The sequence below is a fragment of the Hyla sarda genome, chromosome 1 (assembly GCF_029499605.1).
Source record: "Hyla sarda isolate aHylSar1 chromosome 1, aHylSar1.hap1, whole genome shotgun sequence".
NCBI lineage: Eukaryota > Metazoa > Chordata > Amphibia > Anura > Hylidae > Hyla > Hyla sarda.
In genome coordinates, this window is record NC_079189.1 from 582,178,470 (window position 1) to 582,197,017 (window position 18,548).

General features: G+C 40.2%; 1 protein-coding gene across 2 annotated transcripts in view; it reads right to left on the reverse strand.

Moving 5' to 3' along the window:
* Positions 1–3,485, reverse strand: part of DCC (DCC netrin 1 receptor) — a 533,618-nt gene extending 530,133 nt beyond the window's left edge. Inside the window, exon 1 of one of the 2 annotated variants that reach the window (XM_056545057.1) lies at positions 3,009–3,485. In XM_056545057.1, the coding sequence (XP_056401032.1) occupies positions 3,009–3,039 (31 nt within the window). In that variant the 5' untranslated portion in view covers positions 3,040–3,485. Of the gene's footprint in view, positions 1–2,546; positions 2,661–3,008 lie in introns of those variants that run through there. The other variant, XM_056545065.1, reaches the window with a different exon arrangement.
* Positions 3,486–18,548: the final 15,063 nt, after the last annotated feature.

Here is an 18,548-nt window from a genome sequence, read left to right on the forward strand (position 1 = left end):
TTCATTTTAATTTTTTTCGGGATTTAGTAAAAAGGATTTTCATTAGCGCGGTGCATTGTGTGGCGGTCGGACCGGGCGATGATTGTCTTTCATTTTCTTGCCGTAATGTGTTTTATTAAATCCACTAAGGGACAAACCCGACGCCACTGAGCATTATATAAGGACACGATAGACATGGCGGAGTGCGGCACACGTTAAACGATCATCCTGCGTATTGTGGTGCTTTGCTTCTTATTGAAAACTTTATTCCTGACGATGAATTGAATGAAAAGCCAATGGGAAGGGAAAAAGGGGCCGTGTATACATGGGGACGGGGACGGGGGGCGTTCTGGGTATTACTGGAAAGATCCATCAACAGCAGCAAAGAGGGTCAGACAATAGTCTAGGATTAGGGGATCCATACCATAGAGCAGTGTTTCCAAGCTGTGTACAACTACAACTTCCAGCATGTCTGGACAGCCTTTGGCATATCTGGAGCTACGTAAACATAGGTGCAGAGAGCTCCACCTAGTGGTTGACGCAGGTGGTCAGAATCTTTACATTTTAGATAGACAGATAGATGGATAATAGATGTGAGATAGATATGAGATAGATAGATAGATAGATAGATAGATAGATAGATAGATAGACATGAGATAGATAGATAGATAGATAGATAGATAGATAGATAGATAGATAGATAGATAGATAGGCGAAATAGAATGCAGCACACCACTGTTGCAGTCAAAACAAATAGATTTATTCCATAGCGTGCAGAGGACTCTGCACGCTATGGAATAAATCTATTTGTTTTGACTGCAACAGTGGTGTGCTGCATTCTATTTCCCCTATTTGGATTTAGGAATCGGTGGACCCAGGCTCCAATTATGCGAGCACCCCATTTTAGATAGATAGATAGATAGATATGAGATAGATATATATGAGATAAATAGATAGATAGATATGAGATAGATATAAGATAGATAGATATGAGATAGAGAGATACATATGAGATAGATAGATAGATATGTGATAGATATGAGATAGATAGATACATATGAGATAGATAGATATGAGATAGATAGATATGAGATAGATAGATATGAGATAGATAGATAGATAGATAGATATGAGATAGATAGATATGAGATAGATAGATAGATAGATAGATATGAGAGAGATAGATAAATAGATAGATATGAGATAGATAGATAGATAGATAGATAGATAGATAGATAGATAGATATGAGATAGGTAGATAGATAGATTGATAGATAGATAGATAGATATTATATAGATAGATATAAGATAGATAGATAGATAGATATGAGATAGATAGATATGAGATAGATAGATAGATAGATATGAGAGAGATAGATAAATAGATAGATATGAGATAGATAGATAGATAGATATGAGATAGATAGATAGATAGATAGATATAAGATAGATAGATATAAGATAGATAGATAGATAGATAGATATGAGATAGATAGATATGAGATAGATAGATAGATAGATAGATATGAGATAGATAGATAGATAAATAGATAGATATGAGATAGATAGATAGATAGATAGATAGATAGATAGATAGATATGAGATAGATAGATAGATAGATTGATAGATAGATAGATATTATATAGATAGATATAAGATAGATAGATAGATAGATAGATAGATATGAGATAGATATGAGATAGATAGATAGATAGATAGATATGAGAGAGATAGATAAATAGATAGATATGTAGAAAAAAAGCAGCACTCCAGGATATAAGTGAATAATGTGTGGCTTTATTCACCAAAACATCAGAGATTGCGACGTTTCAGCCTTCTCACAAGACCTTTGTCAGGCTTGACAAAGGCCTTGTGAGAAGGCTGAAACGTCGCAATCTCTGATGTTTTGGTGAATAAAGCCACACATTATTCACTTATATCCTGGAGTGCTGCTTTTTTTCTACATATACTTTTGGGACCGAGTCAACCAGCTAGCACCACAGTCAACCCGGTTGTGCTGCCCGCTTTTCTTTTCTCTAAATAGATAGATAGATAGATAGATAGATAGATAGATAGATAGATAGATATGAGATGATTGATAGATATGAGATAAATAGATATGAGATAGATAGATATGAGATAGATATAGATAGAGAGATAGATAGATATGAGATAGATAGATAGATATGAGATAGATAGATAGATAGATAGATAGATAGATATGAGATAGATAGATAGATATGAGATAGATAGATAGATAGATAGATAGATAGATATGAGATAGATAGATAAATAGATAGATAGATAGATATGAGATAGATAGATAGATAGATATGAGATAGATAGATAGATAGATAGATAGATAGACAGGCATTATTCCCTTCTATGGCCACCAGGGGGCCTCTCACTAAACATCCATGAGATATAAAGGATCTTGAGGCTTCCCGTCCCCCATCACCCTGTATTACTCTCCAGCCTTATACGTTATAAATAATCCTGGAGGATAATATTATTATGTGACTTTCTATCTATAGACGCCCTGACAATTGTGTAAATGCTGTCATACTGGGGATAATCTCCTGCAGATGTGCTGTCATCTAGTTAATGCAGATCCCTGGATATCTGTGCTGTACAGATGCTGCGGAGTCCTTCCCACTGAATCCTAAACCATATGACAAGACACTTTATGGTGGTAACATTGGATAACAGCTTTATCTAAGCTACTATGGGCAACTCAGCAACTTTTCCTCTGGACAGGTTATAATAAATCCCCCCCATTATGACCATACGCAATATAACATTTGACAAACTCAGCTTTATTTGTCTTTTTTATTTGTCTTTATTTGTCTTTATTTGTCTTTTTTTATTTGTCTTTTTCAATGTATGGCGGTGACAGTGTCCCCAAAGTCAGAGTTCCTAATAACTGTGGGGTTCCGCTTCTTTATTCATCCCCTAGTCACCCCTCAAATAGTTAATATATTGCTAAATTAAATGTAAATACTACATATAAAGTGTATACTTAGTTTACCTTGCATAGCGTCGCAGGGCCTGCGGGTCATGTGACTGTGGTTTAGTCTCTATGGTAGATAAAAGGACCTTTGGAGGTTCTGGGTCATGTGATACCGCTACAATACCTTGTAAAGCTGATTGACAGATGTCTGGACCAATCCTAAAACGGCCAGCCCCTGCCCATATAAGGGAGCTACGGCCAATAGTCGCTCTCTTGGGTTCCGGATTGTTGGAGAGTCAAGATCTGCGTAACTTTCAACGACAAATACTGGGCCAAAGCCTGACGGCCTCGGCTCGAATCAAACAGCGAGTTCTCACAAACTTCCCTGCTACTTCTAGCAAGGACCCTGGACCTAAACATAATCCTAAATCCAGCGGATCTGCACATACTAAATCTTACTAAGCTAAAGAACTTACAAAAGTCCCAACCATACGTCAATCTTAGCTAAGCTGTACATAGACTTTGTTCCTGTTATCCCATGTTACAGAAAATTTTCAGTAAAGTTTCCGAAAGTTTTCAGCAAAGCTCTGGTTGTGGACATTGCATTTATTCTACATCTCCCTATCGCTTTTGGGAAGGATGGCGATAGGCCAAGCATCACAGTATTAACCCTCACCCTGGCGTCACGACTGACAAGAGTTAATTATAACCGTGTTATACCTCACAGCAACACACCAACTGCCATACACCCCCCCCCCCCCCAAGGCACCACAATATGACAAGGCACTTTATGGCTATTTATGCCCTGTATGACCATACACCCATACACGATATGATATCTGACAAACTGCATTTGCCTTTTGCACTGTATAGGGCAGTGTTTCCCGACCAGAGTGCCTCCAGCTGTTGCAAAATTACCACTCCCAGCATGCTGGGAGTTTTAGTTTTGCAATAGCTGGAAGCACCTTGGTTGGGAAACACTGGTATAGGTGTAGCGGTGTATAGCGGGTTTATTTTCTATATTGAAGTGTTTAGGCTATTAAATTGAGTTCTATCGTATGACAAGACACGTCACAGCTATTTATACACCGTATGACCGTGTACACCATAAAGAGGCGATAGCAATCTGACAAACTCAGCTCTCCTGCCCCCATAAAGTTTCGCTACACCTATTAAAGGGGCAAGATCTCCATACGGGTTTGCTCATGGGAGGAGGACTGCGCTGATTTTGATTTATTTATTTATTTTTGCTTAAAAATTAAGAATTAAAGAAAAGAACTTCCTCTACAGTATACAGCAGCTGATAAGTACTGGAAGGATTAAGATTTTCAAATAGAAGTAATTTACAAATCGGTGCAGCAGAGTTGAATTTGTCGGTGATAGAAATATGTTTGATAGGTGTTGCGTTTAAAGGGGTACGCCGGTAAAAAAAATCTATTATTTTTTTTTTTAAATCAACTGGTGCCAGAAAGTTAAACAGATTTGTAAAGGACTTCTATTTAAAAATCTTAATACTTCCAGTAGTTATTAGCTGCTGTATAATACAGAGGAAGTTCTTTTCTTTTTGAATTTATTTTCTGTCCGACCACAGTGCTCTCTGCTGACACCTCTGTCTGTGTCAGGAACTGTCCAGACCAGAAGAGGTTTGCTATGGGGATTTGCTCCTGCTCTGGACAGTTCCTGACATGAACAGAGGTGTCAGCAGAGAGCACTGTGGTCAGACAGAAAGGAAATTCAAAAAGATAAGAACTTACTCTGTAGTATACAGCAGCTGATAAGTACTGGGAGCAAGATTTTTAAATAGAAGTAATTTACAAATCTGTTTAACTTTTCTGGCACCAGTTGATTTAAAAAAAATAAAAAATAAAAAATATAATAATAATAATAATAATAATAATAATAATAATTCCACCGGAGTACCCCTTTAAATGCAACACCTATCAAACATATTTCTATCATCGACAAATTCGACTCTGCTGCACAGATTTGTAAATTACTTCTATTTGAAAATCTTAATCCTTCCAGTACTTATCAGCTGCTGTATATTGTAGAGGAAGTTCTTTTCTTTATTTCTTCATTTTTAAGCAAAAATAAATGTAAAAAAAAATCAGCGCAGTCCTCCTCGCCTAAGCAAACCCGTATGGAGATCCTGTCCCCCCCCCCCAGAGTCCTTTGATATCCATCTGGCCTGCGGAATGGGACATTAACATTGGCTCAATGGAAATAAACAGCAATAATCTAGTGTGAATGAGACAAAGGGCATGTGACACCGGAGCAGGGCTCATAACCCAAGGCACAAGCAGGACATGAGACAATGAGGGGCTCCATTCTGTCGCCCTGAATGAAAAGCGCAGCACCCAAGAAGCGTATTATCCCGGAGAACAATGGCGGGGGCTCAGCTGAGCGCCCCGACTCAGGTGCTGCAACAACTATAATCTCTTTCCTGCAGCAGATGGGTTAAGAGAGGTGGTGCAAGGAGTTAAGCTGTAAATTAGTATGGAGCCAGCTAAAAACATAGGCCTGTCTATAGGGGGGACACACAGGCTGCCGGCCATAATAACATGCTTCCTTCACAAGTTTAAATCCATGTCCTCCGCCTGAACAATGACTACAGCAAACTCCACCGCCTCAGGCGGGAACAGATGAGAGAGCATCTACCGGGGCCAGGAACCGGCAGCAGCCAAAAAAAAAAAGGCATAAAAAAACTTATACATAAATCAATAGGAAACAGATGAAGAAGAAACAAAGTGACACATAAAAAACAAAACAAACAAAACAAATTAAAAACAATAACAAACACATCTCTGCTGTGCCGGCATTCAATAGGTTTATAGAAAACACAATTCAGCAAAGTTTCTTTTTTTTTACTTGTCCAGTCATAGCCTTAAAATAGTCTTTTATTTATTTTATTTATGTATTTAATTAATTACATTTATTTAATAAATTTATATATTAATGTATTTATTCATACAGTTATTTATTTAATAAATGTATTAAATGTTATTTATTTATTTATTAAATTTATTTATTTATTTATTTTGAAGCTTTATTTCTTTTTCGCTATAGAAAATGCTGTTAGACGGTTTGCAAATCATCAGTTTTTGGGTTATAAAAACAGGACATAAATTTTGTGGAGCCATAGGGCTAGTTCGCAGTGAGGCTAGGTTCACACGCAGGAATTTCCAGAGTTCTGTTGATCTCAATGGGATTTTGCTGCGCTGGGCATGAAGCAAAATGTTCACGCCGGAAACATCTGTCGCGGAAATTTGTATTCCGGTGTCTGCAGAAAGCGGCGCCCACTGTCTGCCTTAGGCCATGTTCACATGGCACGGAATGCCGCTGAAAAATTATCTAAATTATCTAAAATTCCGCAAATTTGATCACACACTATGGATCCCACTGTCCTATTCACACAGCGGACAAAACGAAGGGGAAGTTCCGTGAAATTTTAAGACAATTCCCAATTTTACAGAATTCCGTTTAGAGCTCCATTGAAGTTAATAAAGCCCAGAAATTTGACTCAAATTCCGCTCAAATTCGGCTCCAGTGTCTTAAAACTGCGAAAACTTTGCAGTTTACATTTCTACGCAGAACTAGAGTGGGATAGCAGAAATTCCCCAGCCTAAGGAAATTCAGGCGGAATCTGCAATTTGACACGGATTCCGCGTTAAATCTTGTGCAGATCCAATCAGATTCACCTTATTTATCCGTAACACTGTTTACATCAAGTCATTTTCAGGTGGAAAATTGATCTGAATTCCACCGGAAAAATAAAAATCACTGTTCTTCCACCAACATTTTCAGGTAAAATACCATGAAGTCACCAATACTTTGACTTTCCTTGCCAAAACGGCGCCAATTCCGCTTGATTTCCGCTTCATTTTACCATGGAGCAAAGAGAGGATTTTCCTCGCCATTTTTCTCAGTATGGACAGACGCTTAGGATTGTGTGCGGTGTTTCCGCTCTGCCCCTATTCACTTCAACGGAGGTAGGCTGCAAAACTAGACACAACCTGTGGGCAGAGGGGGCGCTGTTTCTGGAACAAATCCAGTGCTGGACTGTAATGCAAATGTACTAGATTATTACAGATTAGCCCATAACAAAATCAGCTCCGCTACATCCATACGGCACCCGACGTAGTCCGGGCATGCTGGGAGTTGTCGTTTTGCCACAGCTGGAGGCCATCTGGTTAGGAAACACTGCCCTAGAGCCATAGCCTATCATTATTATTGAAAATATTTTTTACAATCTTCATATCATGTATTCAGTATCGCTATTCAAAAAATACAAAAGAAATATTATTGTAGCGAAAACAAGAATGTAGCGCAATCTGTCAGAATCTGGCAGCGTGTCAGTCTGAACAATGGCGAAGAGGAAACATAGTGTAGCTGCGCTGACTTCAAGGCCACAACCAGCACGTTCAGATACCGCCAAAGTGTCCAGAGTGGGTTTTTTTCAAATATTTTTTTTTATTTTGTTAAAGGGGTACTCCACTGGTAAACAATTTTTTTCAAATCAATTGGTGCCAGAAAGTTAAACAGATTTGTAAATTACTTAAAATCTTAATCCTTCCAGTACTTATCAGCTGCTGTATGCTCCAGAGGAAGTTGTGTAGTTCTTTTCAGTCTCACCACACTGCTCTCCACTGCCACCTCTGTCCATGTCAGGAACTGTCAGAGCAGGATGGGTTTGCTATAGGGATTTACTCCTACTCTGGACGGTTCCTGACATGGACAGAGGTGGCAGCAGAAATCACTGAACATTGAAACAAAAATTTGCTAAACGAAAAAAAATTCCTTTAAAGAAATAGTCTCAAGTCGGAAAACATATCCCCTATCTGCAGGATAGGGGATAAGTTTTGGATCATGGGGCGTCTGACTGGTGGGGCACCCTGCGCTCTCCTGTATGGGGTCCCGGCTCTCCCCAGGAGCCGCGCGTCATGACCCCCCGCCCCAAGAGGGGGCCGCCACGCCTCTTACATATATCTGTATGGGAGAGCCGTTCGGCTATCTTCTGTCCTCCCATAGAGCTATATGGAGGGGGTGTGGCGGCCCCCGCTTTGTGCAGAGTCTGTGACGCACCGCACCCGGGTAGAGCCAGGGCCCCATACAGGAGATCACAGGGGGTCCCGGTGGTTGAACCCCCAATGATCTAAAATGTATCCCCTATCCTGCAGATATGTTTTCTGGCATTTGGTAGAGATGATAATTGTCTTGTTTCAGGTGTTGTAACAAATGGGAACTCTATTGAGGACGTCTGATTACCTTCTGCATGATGTCTCCTTAGACTATGTTCACACGGCAGAATTTTTGAGCAGAATCCCCATAGAAAACCTCTCCTGCTTTGGACAGTTCCTCACACGGACAGAGGTGTCAGCAGAGAGCACTGTGGTCAGACTGGAAAGAACAACACAACTTCCTGTGGAGCATACAGCAACTGATAAGTACTGGAAGGATTAGGATTTTTTTTTTTTTTTTTTACAAATCTGTATAACTTTCTGGCTCCGAATGATTAAAAAATATATATATTTTTTAAAGTTTTATCTGGGATACCCCTTTAATTTCCTAAAAAATATATTTTTTCTTTCAGCAGCCAGAAAATTGCCCTATAAACAATTCCATTTCTTTTCTCTTAGCCTGCACCAGGGGCTTAGCTATAGAGGTAGCAGTGGTAGCAGTCGTACCGGGGCCCTGGTGCCTAAGGGGGGCCCATAGCACATCTTCCCCATAAGAGACCAGTATTATAATTGGCATATGGGGCCCTGTTGCAGATTTTGCATCGGGGGCCATAAGCTACAAGCTACACTTCTGGCCTGCACACTATAATACTCATCCGAGCAGCAGTTTACCTATTAATTAGTCTTACTATAAGCCATTACAATGGGTAGTAAATCAATGGCAGACATCTTAAAGGGGTACTCCACTGGAAGAAAAAAAATTAAATCAACTGGTGCTAGAAAGTTAAACAGATTTGTAAATGACGTCTATTTAAAAATCTTAATCCTTCCAGGACTTCCAGGAAATGCTGTATTCTTCACAGGAAGTTCTTTTCTTTTTGAATTTCCTTTCTGTCTGGCCACAGTGCTCTCTGCTGACTCCTCTGTCCATTTTAGTAACTGTCCAGAGTACAAGCAAATCCCCATAGCAAACCTCTCCTGCTCTGGACAGTTCCTAAAATGGACAAAGGTGTCAGCAGAGAGCACTGTGGTCAGACAGAAAGGACATTCAAATAGAAAAGAACTTCCTCTGTAGTATTCAGCAGCTGATAAGTACTGGAAGAGTTAAGATTTTTAAATAGAAGTCATTTACAAATATGTTTAACTTTCTGGCACCAGTTTATATAAGAAAAAAAGTTTTCCAGTGGAGTACCCCCTTTAAAGACTATGGAGAGCTATCTTTAGTCACCCGGTCACCTACATTCAGAAATACTTCCTGCTTCCTCAGAAATACTTCCTGCTTACGTCCACATGACCAACATTAAAGGGGTACTTTGCTGGAAAACATTTTATTTATTTATTTTAATTTTTTTATCAACTGGTGCCAGAAAGCTTAACAGATTTGTAAATGACTTCTATTTAAAAATCTTAACTCTTCCAGTACTTATCAGCTGCTGTATACCTCAAAGGAAGTTCTTTTCTTTTTGAATATCTTTCTTGTCTGACCACAGTGCTCTCTGCTGACACCTCTGTCCATTTTAGGAACTGTCCAGAGCAGGAGAGGTTTGCTATGGGGATTTGCTTGTACTCTGTCCAGTCACTAAAATTGGACAGAGGAGTCAGCAGAGAGCACTGTGGTAAGACAAAGGAAATTCAAAAAGAAAATAACTTCCTGTAAAGAATACAGCATTTCCTGGAAGTACTGGAAGGATTAAGATTATTAAATAGAAGTCATTTACAAATCTGTTTAACTTTCTAGCACCAGTTGATTAATTTTTTTTTTTCCAGTGGAGTACCCTTTTAAGATGTCAGCCATTGATTTACTATTTAAAAATCTTAATCCCTCCAGTACTTATCAGCTGCTTTATACTACAGAGGAAGTTCTTTTCTTTTTAAATGTCCTTTCTGTCTGACCACAGTGCTCTCTGCTGACACCCCTGTCCCTGTCAGGAACTGTCCAGAGCAGGATAGGTTTGCTATGGGGATTTGCTCCTGCATTGGACAGTTCCTGACATGGACAGAGGTGTCAGCAGAGAGCACTGGGATCAGACAGAAAGGAAATTCAAAAAGAAAAGAACCTCCTCTGTAGTATGCAGCAGCTGATAAGTACTAGAATATTTTTTTTTTTTTTATCAACTGGTGTCAGAAAGTTTAACAGATTTGTAAATGACTTCTATTTAATAATCTTAACTCTTCCAGTACTTATCAGCTGCTGTATACTACAGAGGAAGTACGATTTTTAAATAGAAGTCATTTACAAATCTGTTTAACTTTCTGGCACCAGTTGATTTAAAAAAAAAAAAAAAAGGTTTTCCAGTGGAGTACCCCTTTAAACTCATTTTTATACAAATAAATAGGATTGGGAATGGGTCCCATTTTTTGGGCAGATAGACTGATGTGGTGTCTATTAGAAATGTTAATATTATTACAATGTCTGGCTGCTCACGCACATAGTAAGTAAGTAACAGGATCCTGAATCCCTTCTGTATGGCCTACGCACGTTACAGATTAATTTGGGATATGGTAATTGGCGCGCGGCGCACTACACCACCTGGCCCCCCAGACAAACAGCTCTGCCTGGTGCAGGAAACATTCCCAAATATTTACAAATTAGGAAGAAGTGCAAGGAGATAAACAGTCATTAGACATGGCTTTATGCGGAGGCACACACAGCGTCTGTCGCTGGGACCGCGCATGGGAAAGAGCGAAAAATTCTAAACTTGTCTTTGGAGGACTTGACCCTGAACGGATCCGTGTACAGACGCAGATGACTTCCCGCCTGTATAGAGAAGACGGCTTAGGCTGCGTTCACACTGCGGTCTAGACCCGTCCCGTTCTTCTAACGTCAAAGATAAAAAAACGGACTTTAAAAAAAAAAAGACGGACAATAACGGATGCAAAAGGATGTTATCCGTTTGTATCCGTTTGTATCCATTTTGTTCAGTTAATAAATAAAAAAAAAATTATATATTTTTTTTTGTTCCCAGCATGCTCAAAAGTAAAAACGGATCAAAAAAACGGATTTAAAAAACGGATGCAAACAGATGACATTAAAGGCTCATCCGTTTTCCATAGACTTCAATGTTAAATTTACTGTATCTGTTTTTTTCTTCCGTTTTTTGGACGGAAGAAAAAATACTGCATGTGCCGTAAAAAAACAAAAACAGAAATTAGCGCAGACGGGTGCAAACGGATTGTAAAAAAAAAAATGGGATTTAAAAAAAAAAAACGTTTTGAGTCCGTTTACAGCCTGCAAGAACGGAACCGAAACAGGGATAATAAAAAAAAAAAACGGGGACAGACGGCCGTGTGAACGCACAGTAAAGGAGGCGTTATACCATTCAATAATGCAGTGTTTCCCAACCAGGGTGCCTCCAGGTGTTGCAAAACTACAACTACCAGCATGCCCGGACAGCCTTCGGCTGTCCGGGCATGCTGATAGTTGTAGTTTTGCAAAAGCTGGAGGCACCCTGATGGGGAAACACTGCAAGAACTGGACGCATATGGCTACATGAATGGCTATAGAAGAATTATCATCGGTCTGACACAATAGACTTTACAATATTCTGCTGTGTCTTATTGTAGGTGAAAACCCAGTTATCTCTGTATAGATTAAGGCCCAGCTCTGCTACATCTACAGCATCATCTCCAGACATGAAGACAAGGATCATGGGACAGAACCTGAGGATAGTTGGGGGGGGGGGGGGGGGGGGGAGATCAGAAGCAATAAAATATTATTAGCACTCGGTAGTCGGTAGTCGGTGCCTGGAAGAGACTCCCAGCAGATGTGGTCGGTAAATCCTCAGTAAGTGAATGTAAAGCTGGTGGGAGAAACATGTACAGTATACATATATACAGATAGACTGAGACTCCACATCCGTCTTCTCAAATCTATAGAAGATTTACCTCATATCTGTTAGCAACCAATCTCAGATCTATCTATCTATCTATCTATCTCTCTCATATCTATCTATCTATCTCATATCTATCTATCTATCTATCTCTCTCATATCTATCATATCTATCTCATATCTATCTATCTGTCTATCTTATATCTATCTATGTATCTATCTATCTCACATCTATCTATCTCACATCTATCTCATATCTATCTATCTATCTATCTATCTATCTATCTATCTATCTAGCTATCTCGTATCTATCTATCTCATATCTATCTATCTATCTACAGTCCTGTAAGGGAACCACACTCCCATATAAATTGCGGGTGCAAGCTGGTCCAACCCGGGCAGGGTCCCCAAATTTAAGCCAAAAAATGCAGCAGCACTCCGTTGTAGATGAAAAATAGTGGAGTTAGGCTTTATTCATCAGGTGCAGTACACAACATTTCGACCGTCTGTCACGGTCTTTGTCAAAGACCGTGAGAGACGGTCGAAACGTTGTGTACTGCAGCTGATGAATAAAGCCTATCTATCTTTCTCATATCTATCTATCTATCTCATATCTATCTCTCTCATATCTATCTCTATCTATCTCATATCTATCTATCTCATATCTATCTATCTATCTCATATCTATCTATCTATCTCATATCTATCTATCTCATATCTATCTATCTCATATCTATCTATCTAATATCTATCTATCTCATATCTATCTCATATCTATCTATCTCATATCTATCTATCTATCTCATATCTATCTATCTATCTCATATCTATCTATCTCATATCTATCTATCTCATATCTATCTATCTAATATCTATCTATCTCATATCTATCTCATATCTATCTATCTATCTATCTCATATCTATCTCATATCTACCTCTCTCATATCTATCTATCTATCTATCTATCTATCTATTTCCTATCTATCTATCAATCTATCTATCTATCTCCTATCTATCTATCTATCTATCTATCTATCTATCTATATATCTCCTATCTATCTATCTATCTATCTATCTAGTCTTGTAGGAGAACCGCACTCCCATATGAGTTGCGGGTGCAAGCTGGTCCAACCCAGGCAGGGTCCCCAAATATACGAAAAAAATGCAGCAGCACTCCGTTGTAGATTAAAAAAAGTGGAGTTAGGCTTTATTCATGAGGTGCAGTACACGACGTTTCGACCGTCTCTCACGGTCTTTGACAAAGACCGTGAGAGACGGTCGAAATGTCGTGTACTGCACCTGATGACTAAAGCCTAACTCCACTTTTTTTAATCTACAACGGAGTGCTGCTGCATTTTTTTCGTATCTATCTATCTATCATATCTATCTCTCTCATATCTATCTATCTATCTATCTCTCATATCTATCTTTCTCATATCTATCTATCTATCTCATATCTATCTTTCTCATATCTATCTATCTATCTCATATCTATCTATCTCACATCTATCTCTCTCATATCTATCTCTCTCATATCTATCTCTCATATCTATCTATCTATCTATCTCATATCTATCTACCTCACATCTATCTATCCATCTATTCCTATCTATCTCATATCTATCTATCTATCTATCTATCTCATATCTATCTATCTCATATCTATCTATCTATCTCATATCTATCTATCTATCTATCTATCTATCTATCTCATATCTATCCATCTATCTCATATCTATCTCATATCTATCCATCTATTCCTATCTATTTCATATCCATCTTTATACTGCTGGATGACGTCATTGCAGGTTAGCAGTCATGGATAGATGGGAGATGACCTAGAATAACCTAGATAAGTATCATTTGAAGACTCCAATACTGTAATAATGTAACAATCCAATATCTGGATGTGCTGAACCCCAGAACATCATGTTACCCCCTAAAGTCAGAGAATTGAGAGGGGGGGGGGGGGGCTTTTGAATCCGTCAATAGATAGATAAGTCCATGTGGCCACAGGTAAGTGAGCACAGTATTATGGGTAATAGAGAGTATATAGGAGAATACAGAAGAACAACCAAGCTACATCCAGGGGGCCCCAGGGAGCAGGTGACACAGCTGGATCCCCACACTACCGGTTCCTATATACATATCTATATGTGGGGGATGGGAATGGGGGTTGTCTGCCGCTCACAGCTCCTACTGAACAGACTCCCAACAATGGATCTACCATGTAACAAATGCCCCCATAACTAATAAGTCACCTATTCCTACAGTAACAACAAAAGCAACAATGTCTCCTGACCACAGGGAGGAAACAATACATGAAACAGATATGATACATTGATAAGTTCATTCACCAGCAGTCCTATGTAAATTTGTAATTGAGGACACCGTTAGGCTAATGCAGTAGGTAAAACCATAAAGGGATAACGCTATAGCAGTGGCCTCCAAATTGTAGACCTCCAGCTGTTGCAAAACTACAACTCCCAGCATTCCCGGACAGCCAATGGCTGTCCGGGAATGCTGGGAGTTGTAGTTTTGCAACAGCTGGAGGCACCCTGGTTAGAAAACGCTGCTTTAAAGCAACTACAGTACCTCAATGAAAGGAAAGTTGGGTGTCACCAAAATTTGGATATGGTCTCTGTAACCAACCTTTTAACTATGACCAAAAATTAGCTTCAAACCTTATCCATATTCACGCTTTAGGTTGAATGTGATATAAAACGGCCAAACGATACTATATAATAATAATAAAATAATAATAAAATAATAATAATATTATTAATAATAATAATAATAATAATAATATTATAATATTAATAATAATAATAATAATAATAATAATAATTGTTATTATACATTTTTATTATTGCTATTATTATTATTTTAAAAAATTATAATTTTTTAATGTTGTAATTCGCAACAGCTGGAGGTGCCCAATTTGTAGCCACCGCACTATTAACAACACCTAATGATATCTCAATGGTTTGCAACAGAAAGTTCATCACTGCCACAACAACAATCTCGGCTCTGCTACATCAGGAACATCCTTTAACAAACAGGTTGTACAGCTACAGCCTTAAAGGTCAGCGCCCTCCGACCTGACACCTAGTGAGCATTACCTGCTAAGAGAGGAGGCAGCAGGACCCAGAATAAAACTAATCACCAGCAGTCCTATGTAAATCTGCAAGTAACTTATTGAGGACCCAATTAGGCTAATGCAGTAGGTTGACCTATGTAAAACCATAAAGGGATGACCCCCAAGATAACGCTATAGCAGTGGCCTCCTAAATGTAGACCTCCAGCTGTTGCAAAACTACCACTCCCAGCATGCTCCGACAGCCGTTGGTTCCCGGACAGTTGTTGGCTGTTGTGAACTACTACCCAGTATGCCCTGACAACCATTGGCTCCTAGACTGTCTGTGACTGTTACGAACTACAACTCCCAGCATGCCCGGACTATGTTGGCTCCCGGACAGTCATTGGCTGTTGCAAACTACAACTTCCAGCATGCCCGGACAGCTGTTGGCTGTTTCAACCTACAACTCCCAGCATGCCCGAACAGTAGTTGACTGTTGCAAACTACAACTTCCAGCATGCCCAGATAGCTGTTGGCTGTTTCAACCTACAATTCCCAGCATGCCCGGACTACGTTGGCTCCCGGACAGCCGTTGGCTGTTGCAACCTACAACTCCCAGCATGCCCGAACAGTAGTTGACTGTTGCAAACTACAACTTCCAGCATGCCCAGATAGCTGTTGGCTGTTTCAACCTACAACTCCCAGCATGCCCGGACAGCCATTGGCTGTGGCGAACTGCAACTTCCAGCATGCCCCGACAGCCATTGGCTGTTGCGAACTACAGCTCCCAGCATGCCGGACAGCTGTTGGCTGTTGCAACCTACAACTCCCAGCATGCCCGAACAGCAGTTGACTGTTGCAAACTACAACTCACAGCATGCCATTCGCTGTTGCGAACTACAGCTCCCAGCATGCCCAATCAGCCATTGGCTCCCGGACAGCCATTGGTTGTTGCGAACTACAACTCCCAGCATGCCCGGACAGCCGTTGGCTGTGGCGAACTACAACTTCCAGCATGCCCCGACAGCCATTGGTTGTTGCGAACTACAACTCCCAGCATGCCCAAACAGCCATTGGCTGTCCGGGCATGCTGGGAGTTGTAGTTCACAACTGCTGGAGGTGCCAAATTTGGAGACCACCGCACTATTGACACCACCTAAGGATATCGCAATAGACTGAACCAGAAAGCTCATCTCTGCCTCAACAACAATCTCGGCTCTGCTACATCAGGAACATCCTTTAACAAACAGATTGTACAGCTACAGCCTTAAAGGTCAGCGCCCTTTTACCTGACACCTAGTGAGCATTACCTGCTAAGAGAGAAGGAGGCAGCAGGACCCAGAATAAAACTCCATACAGGACCTGTAGCTCCATGTCCACACTCCAAAAAAAAAATGCAAAGACGAAGGATAATCCAAGGCGAGAAATTATAATCCCATGTAAAGGAGAAGTGCAAAAAGGTGTAATCCCATGTGAAGGGTCGGCGCTAGGAGGTATAATCCCATGTAGAGGGTCAATTTAGGGAAAATTTCATCCAGCGTCAAGCCATCAGAATCTGGTCCATATCCAACCTGTGATGTACAGCAGCTTCTACCACACTTGTCCCCATTGATTGTGAATCAGATCATCTGCAGGAGGCTCCAGTGCTGGTCAGCGCCTCCTCCTCCTCCTCCAGGGAGTTCATGAAGTTCCTCCACAATTGTTCAGTCTTGCATCATCTCTCACCCCAGTAATTCAGAAGACCACAAGGAACGAAGATCTGACATCTTCTCCCCCCTGGTCTACTGCCTGAGTCCCTAAACTCCTCCACCCTTCTACCTCCAGCAGCAGCCACATAATGGGCCCCAGCAGACTCCGCTCACTCGCAGGAGACAGAAGAAAGGATTAAACCAAGGGCTGCCCTCCGGAACGCCTACTTTCTCGTCAACCTTCTATAGGGCCGGCTACCTCATCCGGAGCTTGACGTATAGCACCGTACGGGTCTACGGGTTTTGTACACAGATGCAGCATCTTACATCTTGACTAGTGATGAGCAGCAGCGGCCATATTTCGAATTCCCAATATTTGGCAAATATATATTGACGATTATTCGTCTTATGTCCCTGAAATTCATATTTTTTCTATGCAAAACTTCGGAAAATTTGCGTAAAAATTTTCATGTGAAAAAAGAAAGAAAAAAACAATATTCGTCATTACGGATATATAGCACTACAGTGGTCCCTCAAGTTACAATATTAATTGGTTCCAGGACGACCATTGTATGTTGAAACCATTGTATGTTGAGACCAGAACTCTATGGAAACCTGGTAATTGGTTCTAAAGGCACCAAAATGTCATCCAAAAATAGGAAAAAGTGAAAATGAAAGAAAAATAAGTAGATAACTAATATAGATAAAGCAAATCCTTATATATAAAAGTAATAAAGATCTGCTGGGAGCTGTAATCACTGTCTATGTCAGTGTTTCCCAAGCAGGGAGCCTCCAGCTGTTGAAAAACTACAACCCCCAGCATGCCCGGACAGCCAAAGGCTGTCAGGGCAGACTGGGAGTTGTAGTTTTGCAACAGCTGGAGGCTCCCTGCTTGGGAAATACTGGTCTATGTAGAGGACAGGAGCTTCTTCAGGGTCCTATACAGTACACACAATGTCCTAAAAAGTAATATGGAGACGTCCTCACCTGGTGTCCAAAGGAGCAGCTAACCCTGGTACAGATAAAGAGTAGTACAGAACATGTAATACCTCCCTGTACTGTAGGGGGCCCTACCAGATATCAGTCAGTGCATACACTTCAGTAATACAGGTAAAGAGTACAGAACATGTAATACCTCCCTGTACTGTAGGGGGCGCTACCAGATATCAGTCAGTGCATGCACTTCAGTAATACAGGGGTTTTACCAGTGAATGTCCATTCTGATTGGTCGGTTCTTCCAGTCATTGACACGTTTCACAGATCTGGACTGTCTGTACATTGTATGTTGAGTCTGGTTTCAACTTACAATGGTCCAGAAAAGACCATTGTATGTTGAAACTATTGCATGTTGAGGCCATTGTAAGTTGAGGGATCACTGTATATTCTAAATATTTGCAAAATCGCAAAGTGACGATATTTGCGATAAAAATTAGCATTAGGACTATTCGTGCTCAATACTAAAGATGATGAGGTTGGAGAGCTTGTAATGCTAACACATCTGCACATACTCCTCTCTGTAAGGACTCGTGTATATGGCGGTGTTATGGATCCAGACAACATGGGCTTACAAAGTTATACACAATCTTTGAGAGACATGATGAAGAACAAAGCTTGTAGAGGAGGATATGGCACCACCATGGGGCGCTGTTAGCTCTGTACCGTACAGAACTATTGGGCTTTATATACAGATGTTGCAGAGTTGAATTTGTACATTCAATGTCTGTAAAATGATGAGGTTGGAGAACCTGTAATGCTAATATATCTCTACATACTCCTCTCTGTAATATGGATCTTCATGACATGGGCTTAGTTGTATGCAACCCATGAGAAATATTATGGAGGT